The sequence below is a fragment of the Cygnus olor genome, chromosome 3, assembly GCF_009769625.2.
Source record: "Cygnus olor isolate bCygOlo1 chromosome 3, bCygOlo1.pri.v2, whole genome shotgun sequence".
Lineage (NCBI taxonomy): Eukaryota > Metazoa > Chordata > Aves > Anseriformes > Anatidae > Cygnus > Cygnus olor.
In genome coordinates, this window is record NC_049171.1 from 74264252 (window position 1) to 74279750 (window position 15499).

Consider the following 15499-nt stretch of genomic DNA (forward strand, 5'->3'; position numbering starts at 1 on the left):
CATAAAAAAAAAAAAAATGTGTTTATATTGTCAAACATAAATTATGGGACTCCATTATGTTTTGATTCCATTTCTTCGGTGGTTTACTCGTGGTATATGACCACATACACGTGCGCACATGCGGGTGCACACACACACACACTTCACATCCCTCACTTCCACTCCCAATAATAGCAAAATAAACATGAAAAATAATATTAAAAAACTCTGTATTCAGTAATATTCACACCAAAGAATATGTATAGATATATCCATTAAAATTATGAACATTTCTAAATATATTTTATGTATCATACATATATTTATATGTATAATTACATATCCACAGAAATAGTCTTGCTGTGCTAAAGCCAGCAGTAAAAGCAAAAACAGGTTTCACAATAGGACACCCATATATGCATATGTACTGGCTGTTTGGTTTGTGAATTTATTTACAACTTAACTATATCATAATAAATGCTTACTGTTCTATTGTACAAACGTAATAGTAAAGGTTTAGGTTTGTTTTTAAATACAAAGACTGCAAATGAATACATGAAAAAAATTACACACCATGTACAGTATTTATAATTTATAAATGCAAAGTTAAGACCTCTTTAAATTATTGCACTTGCATATTTTTTGTTTTATTTTTACAAAGATAGTTTATATGTATCATATATATATATGTATGTGTAAATATATATATATATAAAACAAATCTTTCAGCTCACTAAATGTAGTAAAGTTGAATGTTACCTTGAAGTTCGTTCTTATTCACATAACAGCCCAACCTGAATTTTGAATATATATGAATCTACTCTACAAATCAGTTTGACCTACCCTAGAAAGCAGTCCATAGTTTTAGGTTGTGTTTTTTGTTGTTGTTTTGTTTTGCTTTTTTTTTTGTTTGTTTTTGTTTTGACAGAGTATACACCCGTATTACAATCGAGCACAGTTTTTGGTCAGAAAGGAAAATAAGTGTTGTAATGTGCCTTTGCTAGATTGGGATATATAACCTAAAGTTTGAACATGAACTTCCTTGTAGTAGTGTGCAGAAAGTCTCTTCTGTGTTTAGAATGAACAAATGAATTGTACCACTTCACAGAATTGTTCCTGTATCACAGTGTTAGAGGCAAATGCATTATTTCAAGAGGGTCATAATTGTTTTGAGCATCTAACAAACTCTGTTTTTAACATGAATAGTGCTATTTGCAATCCCTACGATTTTAACACTAAACAGTCTAAATGCAGTCACAGCAAACTGATCACACTGTTTGAAGTTTAAACACATGAAAGAAGTCTGTGCCACACAAAAAGATGAATTCCACACTGCATGTCTCCTCCAATGTAAATATATTTTAGCATATACTCCTACTAAAAACACTATTGTGTTTCTCTAATGGAATAACTTACTAAAAATAGATCACTTATTAAAAAAAGTACTGCCATGAGTTGAACCATTACAGCAAGATGTTGTACTACATTACAAAATTCATAGATTAATTATAACAATGGAATTTCTGACATTGCTGTAATAAAATATGCAACATCTCAGATGAATATCATGCTATGTGAACTATTTTTCTCTCTTAGTGCATATCTTTCAGGCATCATTTCACAATATATTAGAAATGCTCAGATATGACTTCAGATAGTCCTTTTACTTCTCCTGGGCTTAGAAGCAAAAATCCATTGAAATCACTAACAAAACTAATGCTGTTCTGGGAATACAAAGTCTAACACTTCTAGGAAAAAAAATCTATGTTTTTTGTTGTTGTTGTTGTTGTTTTTTTATTATTTTTTTTATATATGTTCTTATTGACCTTGTACAACATCAGGTTTTAGCAGGATAAAAATGGCTTTTGGCAGTTTAACTTAATGAGCAGATTTATGAGTTCAAGTTCACGCTTTTGAACCATTAAATCTCAACATATACTTGAGTTGTGAAATTCAAATGCAACTTCAAAGTTTTAATTTTTGGTGGGTTTGACTTTGGGAGTACTGATTTTAGTGTTTTTTCTACAAAAAGTTACATCTGAATCTGTACTCTTTAAATGCTGAGACTAAATTTGCTTAGAAAATGTAGCCCACTATTGCTAATTTTGTTATTATAGCTACACACAAAAAGTAACTTTTTGTCATGATTTTTTCCTCCTTTCATACACCAATCCACAACCACTGTAACTGAAGTTTTTAGTTCTAGTGGACATTATACTATAATAAACATATATTTTAAATGTTTCAGATAGTTCCGCATTAGAAAAAACAAACAAAACCATCTGATTGACTTGGGACATTAATAGAACAACTTATGGCCAATTCGATGAATTTGTTAGGGAACTATGTTCCATATCAGTGCTTATAAACTTCAAAACATAACATACCATGTGATATGGCAAATATTCTGAATAGTAAGTAACAGAACTAGCCAAGTTGTCTTTACCAGCAATGACTAGAAGATGAATTAAAACTTTGCTTAACACAGACACAGTGTGATAAGGAATATTTTTGCAAAGCTTGTAAGATCATCATTCTAAGAAGAAGAACAGCAAATATACTTAACCCGTGAAGGAAAAATATTCAGTTCAGTTGGTAGCATATCTGAATTTCAGAGAGTATTTTTGTGGTCACTGTAGATTTAGATAAATTTCCATGTGAATTAGGAATGATTGATTGTGTATCAAGTACTCAGCAGATGAAAGTCTGCATCTGTATGATTTCATTAAAGCAGAACTACTAAGTAATAAAGCAGAAGACAGCATGAGATACTATTCATTCTACTTTGGTGTTTCCTTTTTTTTTTTTTTTTTTTAAATGATTAAATAATTTACTGTGGTTAGAAATGAATTTCTGCACTTAGAATTAAGCAAAGCACCTGAAAAGAATTATGGGGCTGCTGCTAGGTAACCTGTATCATACAAATAAGATAATTTCATATTGAATTCTCAAACTCTGGGATATCTATGTACAGCAAAGGCTTAGGTGCATTTATACATTATGTGATTACACATCACATACTGTACACATGTACACATACTGGTATGTGCTCGACCATAACAGAAGGCAAAACTCAAGAGTAATTTAAATGTCATTTAAATAAAACACAGAAGATGACATGCTTATTAGAGCAATACGGCTCAACAGGTGTGAGAAGGAAAAAGAGAACCTGCATCCTGTCTTTAAGTTGCTACTGTTATTAGTTGCAGTTACACAAATGGCCATGTTATCACAGAACCACTACAACTATGTATTATCTGTGAAAAAGCATATATAATGCAGTATAGGCTGTATGTGAAAGGTATACAAAGACTGTGATAGGTATACAAAGACTGTGTTTTCATTTACTGTGTGGATCAATATGAAAAGTTTTTTCTTATTATTTTTAAGAGAAAGATGAAGGCAAATTAACAGTTTTTGAAAGATACTTTGTCCAATTGCACTAAATTCAAAAGAGTGGCGTTAAATGTAAGGTCTTAGTCTGTGCATAAGTTTGTAAGGCTGAAGCCTAACTGAAGCACAGAACTGTAAACACAATATTTTAGAGTACTTTTCTTCTGTCAGCTGTTCTTTCTTTGAGAAAGGCAGTTCTAAGTCTGGAAATTTTGCTGAACTAAGGAAAAAAAAAAGCAAACAAAAAGGCAGAAGTTTCCTATTTTCACTTATCTTGGGATGGGGATAAAGAGTAGAAGATGACATGCAGTGTTACTGTGCAACACAAAAGCTAGTCTATACAAAAACATTTTTGATTTATTGTGACGGTACCACAATTTCTCTTATGAGACCTGACTTTTCTGACAGGGCTTTTGTTCCCAGCAGATAGCATACTTCAGGTATGTCTCTAATACCTTTTAGAATACAACTCAGCAGGTAGAAGTAAACATGATGACTTTAGTTATTTGTGAGCTAGGCAAGGAAATCTTTGCTGTCACATTTAAATTTTAATCTGATGCTTCTGTCACTATGGATACAAAAACTCCAACCTGAAACTATGCCTACATCTCTCCTTATTGGAGATAAACATCCAGCACTTCCAGTGTTTAAAGGGAGGAGTTATCTAGGTTGATAAATCATTCTGAAGAACAAAGCATCATCACTAGTTCTTTCAACATTTGCCTTGTGAGTGACAGACAGTTAGCATCATGATGCTTAATGAAGTACTGTAAACCTTTAACCTGAATGTTGGTTTTCTTTCGTTTGCAGCAAGAGAATTCACCGTAACCTAAGCATGAATTATAGTCTCCAAGGATTCTGCTGGAGTTCAAACTGATTACAAGTAGATCACACATAAACATTCACAATAGCAATGGATATATTGTTCTATTTATAGCCAAGAACTCCCAAGTGACACTGGTGTTAAAGCCAGGCACAGTACAGTGTAATAAAAGTACCATTGAAACCCTTACTAGAAAGATACAATTTAGAAGTACCCCCTAAGATTTTTTTCCCCCATCAGTTTTAAATTAAGGCCTCAGCAATGTAGCCCATGAGATAAGGCCAGTCTTTTATATTCACAAGTCGTAAGTTTTCTTTTGATAGCTGATTCCAAAAAATCTGGGTTGTCATTTTCCCTCTGTTCACGTTGTGTCACTGGTGTAGGTCAGGAGATCGGCTGCCAGAGTTGTTTAGCTGAGTCAACTCCATGGGTGTTACCTTCATTGGCAGATCTGCTTCTTAGTTAGCATTTTGTAGCTTTTCTTTTTCCTTTGTCAAATAAAAACAAAACAAACAAAAAACAACCCCCAAAGCAAGAAGGGATGCTTTTAGGGTTAAAGCAATCTGTTGCTGCTGTTCAGTCATCAATCTTCACAGGAAGCGAATCTGAAGTCCCAGGAGTGATGGACTGGGAGGGAATCCATATAGAGGCTTCCTCACCTCTTGTTACTTTTTCCCATTGGTTGAGATTGTCCCTGGAGATGCAAAAGAGTCAAAGAGGTAAAGCACTGTTCATAAGCTTACCGGGATTTCTTCCTAATAATATTGTCTGCTGTATTATACCTCGAGGTATAATGTATGTAAGTGCCAGTATGTCATCAAGCTTTTATCTTCATTATATTCTTTCACCCTTTGCTTTCAGTTATCCCATTTTATAATTCTGTGTGGCTAGTTGACTATGGATAAACCTATGGCACCCTTTCCTCAGAGTGAGCCCTGGAGCTAGAGGCTAGCATGGGCTTCCATTACAGATTTGGAGCCCTCACAGATACAGAGAAAAGCCAGCTGCAACCATGTCTGCAGAGACTCTGAAACAGCAGTCTGCAGAAAAACAACCTTCCTCACTTCAGACTTCAGGGATTTTACAACAGCATGCTCTGGCCCTTTTTAAAAGCATCACAGAGATTAGTACCCTTGCCAGGAAACTTCCCTCATCGGAAACCACAGAATCAAATTAGGTCTTCTGAAACTTCTTCACAAGGGCTACCTGACAGTATATGATATGGTGCATGACAACATCATAGTGTCAACTTTCAATTACTAATGTGGTGATCATACTATCAATCTTCCATAACAAGAGTACCTGTTTCTTAAGACAGATTTTTTTATTTTTATTTTTTAGTGTCTCACAGCCTGGCCAACCCCCAAGACCAAATTTTAGTTTGTGAGCCATAAAATATTGAGAAATTAAGCTGGTAATGTTCTAATGATCCAAAGGGAGTATGGACCCATAATCTTACTTGGTGTACACTAATATCATTCCAGTGACTTATAAGTCAGTGTTGATGATATCCAATAGTGGACCATACTTTGCAACCTCTGGTCCAAATCTAACATTCAGTTTTCAAATGCAGAGACAAAGAGCAAGCTCAGATGGCCCTTAAACATCTTTAGTAATGAACAGAATGGTAAACTTATGAAGGTCCTACATGTTGTGTGTCATGTTATTATATTATGTCTGATTATATGTGGCAGAACTCTTCTGCTTTTATGTCACAGTTTTGCTGAAACAGTTGATAAAACACAGCAAATAATGAACTAGAATCACAGTGAACAGGTAATGTTGCACTGTCTGGGGTTGGGAAAGGAAGGATCTGATGAAGTCTACCAAAGAAAGCTGGTGCCCTCTAGGGGAACAGCTGCACCATTTCTGCAGTGAGATGGAAACCTTGTCTTCTAGTGCTCCAGGCCAACTAGAAGACAGGTAGCCAGCATTAAAAAGGCACTGAATGTCAGCTAATACAATCAAGTACCAAGGATTAGAAAAACTGAACCATCAGTATTCCTAGCTCCCTTTCCCAAAACTGGGAAAGTAATGAAGAGAATTGCAGCCAAAAAAAATTGTAAATTGTATGTACTTCAGCAACAATTCAGACACCTGAAGAAGGCACATGGAAAAATGTTTTAAAATATTTGGTCAGAATTAAAGGAAAAAAAATCACTTTGCCTCATCCTCAAAATAAATATACTGTTACAGATTTGTCACTTTGGTAGGCCTAGTGAGTACATAGGCTACAAAACACTTATATGAATTATTCTGGAAACTATAACACAGGTGGCTGGTAGTTTTGATCCACAAAGAATACACAATATACTAAGAAATATTTTCAATAAGAAAATAAATATATTATAGACAACAGAGTATTTAAAAATGTGAAATAAATTATCAGACAAGATAACCTTCTAGATTCTTAGATACTACCTTACCTCTGGGAAATTGGTGACTTATTCTTTTTATTATTATTATTTACATTTATTTATTTACTTATTTAAAGGTGTGGATAATACGATTCATTTGCCTTTGTACTCCCATTGAAGCCCTGGCTCCTAAATGTCTGGAATAAATGCTAGGAGGCTCTCAAAATAAAAACCTTGATGGTGAAATGCTGCATTGGCTGCTTCTGTTACTATTATTTGCAGCTGGTGTCTGCATTCCAAATGACTCAAGGACACAGCAGTTTAAACACTGCGTTCCAAGAACGAGCACTGCTAGTGAAGGGGTGATATCAAAAGTGGTCCAGTCAGCAGCTGAGGCAATACCAAACAGGAATGAGGCTGTGTTCCCCTCATGACACTGAATAACATTTGCTACTCAAAAAAACCTGTAGTGCAAAATCAGCTATTTGAAACACTCTGGAGCAATCTAAACCTGGCAGGAACACACATTTTAGTAATTAGGGAGTTGAAGTCAGATCTGTGTTCTTGAATTTCTAGTCTGCATCTCCAAATCTGAACTCTCAATGTTTTCTCCTCAATCCCCACAAACAGATCACTTCAGGAGGGTCTGTAGAGGGTAATTTCAAGTCAGAGCAATTACGTTCTAAAGCTACCAAACTGTTAATCAGAAGACATTAAGCCAGGGTATAAATTTTCAGAAAGCTCTTTAGTCATATGGAAATCTTAAACTCCATCCATGCACCAGTTTTGCATCACTGCAATCTAAATTAAGGAATGCACAAGATCAGGGTGGAAAGCTGGGTCTGTACAGAGCTCTGCCCAGTCCAGAGATGATGTCACTGTAGCTTTCAGAAATATCTGTATCATATATGAGTTCAAAGCAATAACTGCAATTTCTAGAGCAGAAAATATTCACATAATGTATACCAGGAGACTGGTTGATATTGCTACAGACATCATACCTTTTGCAGAGAAACTTACTATTGAAAACATGTTCGTGCTTAACTTTCAGAAGTATGATAGACTTTCCATCTAGAAAATAAGCATATGTGGATGCTTGATACACTAAAATTCAACTTCACATCCCTTCAGTTGAGTACTGAAAGATGGACCATCAAGTATCACAATCCACTTTTGAAACTAAGTCTATGTGGCTAGAAATCAAAAGATATGGGTCTTCCAAGAACCTTGATCCTTGAGGTGATGCTGTGCCATCCTAACCACTCAGCCTAGCTTCTCAGCCCCAGTTCTCATTAAGATGAATAGCAATGCTTACTACTTAGCAAAGATACTGGCAGGCTTACAGAAATGTTTCTAGAGTAGCTACAAACCCATTTTTAAGACCTCTCATTTGACTGTGCTAGTAACAGAACTTTCTTTACATTTATCACTGGCTTTTCTTCATTAATAATAATGGCTCTGCAAGACATTTTTGTATAATTATATAATATTTTGAGTTGGGAGGGACCTTAAATATCATTTATTTCCAACCCCCACTGCCATGGGCAGGGGCACCTTCCAGTAGAAGGTGGAATGTTAGAAACATATAGATACAGGCTTTAGGAGTAAAATTATACCCAAATGTTGACAAGTATGTAATTAAAATAAATAAATAAATAAATAAAAATCACATACATGTTAAGCAGTTTGATAATATTCATTAGCCTGAGTAGAAACAAGCAAGTGAAAACACTCATGGTAAGCATCACTGCATTTCTAATGCTTTGCATTATACTTGATGCTGTTTAGTCCATGTAAACAGTATGAAACTGTTTCTGATTGAAAACATGGTTATGCAACACAGAATCTGTCTTCCAGTTACATGGACCAAATAAGCGACCATTTAGTTCTCAACTATCCATAGAGCCGAAGCAACATGCCTTCAAACAAAGATTACAAATCCAGCAGTTAGAAAACTTCCAAGATCTGAGACTACCTCTCAGTTAAGTAGTTGGATGAGTCACGGCCTTGTAAAGATTGAAAGGATTACAAGTAGTTCTATAGTTTACTTCATGTTCTCTGATTTCACACTGAAAGCAACTCTTCTTCATTTGTCAGCGTACACATGATTCAATTATCTATAATCAAACTATCAACAAGTATATATTAGGTCAACATGGCTCAGGGAGTACGCATTCCTACCCTGTATTGTAACTCTGAATTCCAAAACAAAATTTGGACTTTGACAGAAACACACTTTGCAGCATTTTGAAACTAAAGAGTTTAATGCTGTATTACAATTGATGGAACTACTAAAATATGCACTTATGAATACTTCCACAATATTCAATTTAGGACAACAAATTACTGCCTATTATTTTCTGCACATTGTTACTTTCATAACTTTTAAGGACAAAAGACACTACTATAAGTATCGTCTACCTTGACTGGAAAAGACAGGCCTCAGCATTTTCATCATAGTAACTGTACATCACTCTTGTATCCTTCTTACCTAGCATATTTAAAAAGTATACCATAATTTAGTTTATGATCTTCAAGTGATGTTATTCCAAATGTTTAAAAAAAAAAAGGCATTCACCATACTACCAGTTTGAACATTTGGGCTTCAGCTTCCAAACACATAGTCCAAACACATTATCTGCTAAATTAATAAGCTTTGTCTAATCAGAAAACTTCCTGTGGAGACAGCCTTTGTCATTCTCTCGAATTTTTTAGTCTCTTGCTACCAAGACCTCATTCTTTGGGTTCTTTCTTATTCTTCTTTTATTTGCTTGTATCTTTATCTACTCTTCTAAAAGCACATACACTAAACAAAATTCCAGCTGTAGAGACACTAATGCAATAACTACAGAGGCGTAGTCTCTAATCCGATGTAGTATTTCCTCCCTATCCATCTAGGGGTTGCAAAGCCATGACCAGTAGGGGGAACTTAGAGACAACTGACAATTAACTACTTGTAGATACTCACTGGTTTTCATAACATAGTCATTTGTCCCTCTGTACAGAGCTACATAATCTTCTCATAGCTAAATGAAATAGTATCTGGCTGGAAATGAAATTATTTTGCTAACCACTATGTTAAATTTTGTGATGGTTGACTTTAATGAGGCCAACTCTAAAAGCCTCTTGTCTACTTGAAATCTTAGTGAAACACTAACTCTGCAAACACACGACATGGGTTGAATTTCAACTGACATCCAGAGGACCAAATGAACAAAAATGATGAAAGCTGTTTAAAGTTTCCCAAATGTTTTAACTGTGACTTTAATATCTCACATCTGGAAACAAGACTGAAGGTCTCCAAATTTGAAGGAAATACAACAAAACTTCACTGAAAAACAAAAATCAGTGTAATAATAAAAACATGGTAGGCCATAAGACCACCTGGTGTAAACAGCAGTAGCCTGGGAAGACCAAAAAAGGTTACTGACAGCCACAACTTGATATGCAGAAGATGAGGACAGGTTGGATTTCTTAGGATTTGAAAAAGATTTTGAGAGGGATGGAAAGTTTTCTTTGTTTAGAAGCAGGCAGGAGGGAAATGAACAGATTAGGTTGGAGAGAAGACAAACTGCAAGTTCACGTGTGCATGAGGTAGTGGTTTGCATTCCAGTATTGTCCAGAAACTAATAAATCCAAAATTTCACCATGTTTTGTATACAGTGGGCATTCTTCTGTTACTTCACATAGCACACAAGGTCAGGAAAGTGACAAAGAAAAAGCTCAATGCAAGCTGGGACCACAACAGAAAAAAAAGTTTATGAGAGAGATGCTTTTAAGAACATTGAGAAACGTAACTTCTTCTTGGATGTGACTAAAGAATGCTGACAATTTACCAACCAACTGCTTTCCTTAGAGAATACTGATTAACCTGAAACTGGAACATTTCTGTGAAGCATATTGATTTCAACATATGTTTTGTCAGTGACGATTGCTGAAGTCCACGATATAATTATTGGACTGAACTACCTACAGAGAGATCCACCATCATTCGAGGATAGAAGCAGGCAATTGGTGAAGGACACTTTCCTCTCCTCCAGAAGATCCCAAGCTACATCCTTACTGCTTAGAAATAAAGTTGCGTTTGCCTTTCCCATATCCCAGTGGTATCCCCCTTATGCTCAAAATTACTGACCAGTCTAAGTTGGTGTGCTTTTTTTCTCTTCTTTTTTTCAGAAATGTTCTGACGTGAATAAAGCCACATGAAAAAAACTTTTTTTTTTTTAAATGAAACAGAATTCTTGTTTTCTGCCAATCTTAGTTGTGAGAACTATGTTGAAATAAAAAGGACACAGTGAAATTGCACTGAAGCAACATAGATAGAGACACATAATCACTGAAACTGTTTCTCTCTGAGTACTTTTGGCATCAAACACATTTTAATCAACCGTGTCTGTAGATCTGCATTGGATAGTCCCAGCCAGTAGTTATTGCCTCTGGGTTTCTGCATGGATTAATATGAGATATATATCCCCCATTATCTGCATGCAAATCCTCAAATTAAAGGTTTGTTTTTCCAGACAAACTAGTCAAGCATGTTTGTTTTTTCTTTAACCAAGCTACCTGCTATGCAAAAACTTGCACGTTTACTCACCTGCATGCTCGGAGTAGTGGCCCAGTTGGAGGAAAGATTTGTGCAAGTGTCGTGTAACATGGGATGGCTACAGCATTGTAGAACCCAATCTATGAAAAACATCAATGAAAAAAAGAATAGTTAATTGTTGCCAAATTAAAATACTGAAAATTAACAGCCAACTAGAGTAAAGCTGTTGACTACCTATTTAATTACTGCTTATTTTAGGACTTCATACTTCTGCATCTCATCTTAATAACTAAAGACTTAGAATGAACATTAACAGTGAAGTGCTTGACAGCCGCAAGTCGCTTGCTTGCCTCTCTCTAATAATTATGGTGGCTGCTTCAGATAGCAGACCTGCTATCTACAAGACCTTTTAATATTCTATTGATTTAATTGATTTGCTCAGTATCTCTCTGGATTTTTGGTAGCAGTAGTGCCAGAAAATAAGTGTAGATGGCAGAGTCATTTCTACAAACATTATTCTTGTGATGGAAAAAAAATTTTTTTTTGAAAGCAGGAAATTTGTGCAGCATTTCCAAAATATGGTTGAGTTCTGGATTTTTCTGATGTATGTATTCCATAGCTCAATTTACTTGAAATGCTACAAGGCTTCAAACCTTCATAAAGTGTCTGTTTTCTTTTCATGTATGTAGTGGAGAAATATATTTTTACCATTATCATATAAATCTGTTCAGAGAACAAGCACATTTTCAATGATATCAGATTCACATAGGCTGAGAGCCTTATGACAGCTACCACGTTACAGGTGATTTACCATGACACATGGGAATTTTTAGAAAATGCTACTTATATATAACCAAGGATGGAAGTTTAAATTCAGATTCACTATAACATCATTCATTTACCCCAGACTCTCATGATAGTCACTGTAGTCCACTATGATCCCTTTGGGAGAGTTTTTAAATGTGTCTTAGTGAAATACCACATGTACTGAAACCAAAGCATTTGATAAAAAATCTCTTGTTAACAGTCTAAACATTGGCCCTTATTCAGAAATCAAAGAGCAACTCTTGTCCTCACTTCTACCAATAGAGATTCCTCCCATATTGCTATGTAAATAAGTCCATTTTGTACTTAAAAAAAAAAAAAAAAAAAAGAAAAAAAGACATTTCTCTGACCTAAGAAGACCTAGAAAGAAGACCTAAGACCTAAGAAGACCTAAGAAGACCTAAGAACCCAGCAGTCTGTGTTACAGTAATTATGGTATAACCAATAGCAACAAAATGCAGAAGACCATAAGGCAAAGCACACAGCACACAGCAGTCGTGTCTGTTCATCATTTAAAATAAATAAATAAATAATTTTCTATTTTGCATACTGCATTGTTTTCATGTTTTTATCCTATGTATTGAGTGTTTTTTTGTTTGTTTGTTTGTTTTTGTTAAGGGGGTAATTATTTTACTGGAAAATATCAGATTTGCTGCATATCTATCCAAAATTATAAATGGGACATTAGATACAGTCACACTGTAGACCTTCCTGCTCGATGAGAAGTGAGTTTTCATCACAAAATGGGAAAGATTTCAACCAAACTAAATCAATTTATAACATAATCCAACAAACCTTGTTTTTTGAACTCTGGTATTTAAAACAAAATATGTCCTTTAAGACACTGAAAACTCTTAAGTTAAAATGTACATCAATCAAGGAGAAAAAAAAACTAACAGACTGAATGGATTTAGTTTCTGAATAAAGACAAGTTAACTAAAAATGTCTCTTTGCAAGAGTTTAGACTTCTGACCAGAGCAAACTCACACAAATCCTCTGGTAAAAGGATTAGATTGCCTGAATACATAATTCTAGACTGAGTTTTATGTTGCTATGGCCAGAGAGAAAGCCTGACGTTCACTCAGGAATAAGTAATCCTTTGAAGTCACTGCAGGAGAGGCAGCATATGTATATCCTAAGATGCATAAGAAGGAAGAACTAGAAAATATCTTTTGTTTCTGAAACAAACTGCTACTGTCTATTCCATTGTGCATATTAAACATATTTATAGCTTTGAAAGCTGGATCTTTACTGTTCAGACTGAAGCATTTCAAATAAGAAATCACTCCTAACATTTTATTTTTTTGCATAAAACTTCTCATTTTCAACCTGAAAACTATATTTCTGAGTTAAGTTGTGAATGGTTGGATCTTGTGAGCCATTTCTCATTCCTTCATTACTCAGGTTGCCTTGACTTGCTTATCTAAAGAGTTTTCAGGTCACTGCATTCTTTTGTCATTTCTATTTTCCTCACAGGTTCCAAAATTCTTAGGCTGTGAAGATGAGAGACATTTACAGGTCTAATGGAAGCCAAAGCAGAAAACACCCTTCAAGCGTGCAATCTTGGTGTAATCCAAAACACTGATTAAATTCTCAAGGAACGGGCAGAAAAGAGGGTGAGGGAATCCTTACTGAGTAAGGAACAAATCCTCAGTGCAGGCTCCACAGTAGGAAGACACCAAACTCAGGGACCCTTCATGAGTTGTACTGCAAAGGGCAACTGATCCAACCACCTAGATGAGTATCTTTCAACCAGTGAAAGAGCCAACCACGAAACTATTCTCATCAAATATGAGCATTTGAGGCATAATTATTTTTTCTGAGATTGCATGTTTATACAAATCCTCATTTCCTAAACATCATTGTCATTTAAATAAGGTGTTAATGCTTTAACTAAAATCCACATAAAAATATGGGATCCTAAACTCATTAATACTTTCTGTTAGAGCCCAAGGAAATGGATGATAATGCTCCATTAAATTTTTCTGTCTCTGCAGAAATATAAGAATGGTTACTTGCACAGAACTATGTATGTCCTAAATCTCACGTTTTGCTGTAGCGCTGTTGTGAGATATAGCAGCTGCAACCACACTCTGAAGTTGACTTTTAACCTCTTTATTTTGCTTAATATTTTACTGTTATACTATTAAGAAGCACAGAACAGAGCACAATGTAAAAGAACCTATGAAGATTGTACTTCTCTTTAAAAGAGAAAAAAAATAGCTTACTTCTTAGACCTGTACTTTCACCCCATTAACAATTCTTTCGTAAATACCCAGAAGAGTAAGTACTATATGTACTGTAATACCATGTACTTTTCAAGATGTTCAAAGATAACTAATACAGTGTGTGGAAGAATAAACCAAGTACAGAAAAATGTTTCTTCTCCTACTAGGCTTACACTTGACACATGAATTTAATAAATTAATGCCAATTCCTCACTATAATAAGAGTAATAGATTTTAATGCTAAAATATGAGATAACATACAGGGTTATTTTTCAGAATATAAAAATTTCCATAGTCTTGCTTAACAAGTAATTAATCTACAGCATTTTTGATAGTTTGTTGTTTCTAGTTTATTTTAAAATTATCGTTCCCTTCACAGTTCATGAAATGCTTTGTAAGTGAAGGCCATTGACAATTAAAGTCTCAGAGGCCACTAAAAGTAAATAAAATCCTATATGTATATGTATGTATATATGTATATAAATAGACAACAGACCATTTGCTTTTCTTTGTTCACACAAACAAAGAAGAGCTAGCTTTCTTGTTTGCCCAAAACAGCTGACTCAAAGACCTTTTTTCTTCTTGAATTTATGTTTACAAAATACCTATTCTCCCTAGGAAAAGCAGAAAAAAGCAATAAATGCTGCACATTTTGCTACGTATTTGTGCTCAGGAAAATCAATACACAAACACTTTGAGAAACAGACAATTGAGGCTCTTAAAAATACACTACTTATTGCTTATCCTCAAGAAACTCCCCACATATTCCTTTTGTTTATTTTTAAAGGAATGCCAAAAAGCAATGTATGTAGTTATCCAAAATAATAATGAAGAAGTATTGGCCTAAAATCACAAATATTTGAAAATCTGAACATGAGTATTTTAGCCAGGAACAAGTGAAAGCAATAGTCAAATTTGTAAAACAGCAAAAACTTTTAGCTAAGTTTAAACTTCTAGCAATCACTGAATTGAAAAGGTGTCATTGACTTCTCAGAATTTGATGTTACTGTAGCTTTAGCAAGAGTTATCAGTACCAAAAAAAAAAAAAAAAAAAGAACAGTGATTCTCATGGTACTTCTATAGCTCACTGCAAATCATTCATGCCCAATCTCTCCTTTACGAAATCTCAAAGAAAAACAAACAGTCTGTGAAGATCTCTATCCTGCTACAGGGACAAACTGCTTTTTCCTTGAGTTGTCCGACATGACTTTACTAACATCACTTTAAGTATTCCTTAAAATTTTCCTAAGACATATACATTATATGATACTGATCCTTTACACAGTGTCTCAGGAAGGCCCCAGAACTTGCAAAGGGTAGCACAGGCAATTGCTGGTGATCACCAGTGTCT

At 34.8% G+C, this 15499-nt stretch overlaps 1 protein-coding gene across 1 annotated transcript in view; it reads right to left on the reverse strand.

Annotated features, from left to right (window-relative positions):
• Positions 1 to 9: 9 nt before the first annotated feature.
• The window catches only part of PDE10A (phosphodiesterase 10A), a 188033-nt gene continuing 172543 nt past the window's right edge, over positions 10 to 15499 (reverse strand). Inside the window, 2 exon segments of the mRNA XM_040551953.1 lie at positions 10 to 4889; positions 11147 to 11235. Coding sequence (XP_040407887.1) covers positions 4772 to 4889; positions 11147 to 11235 — 207 coding nt within the window. The 3' untranslated portion in view covers positions 10 to 4771.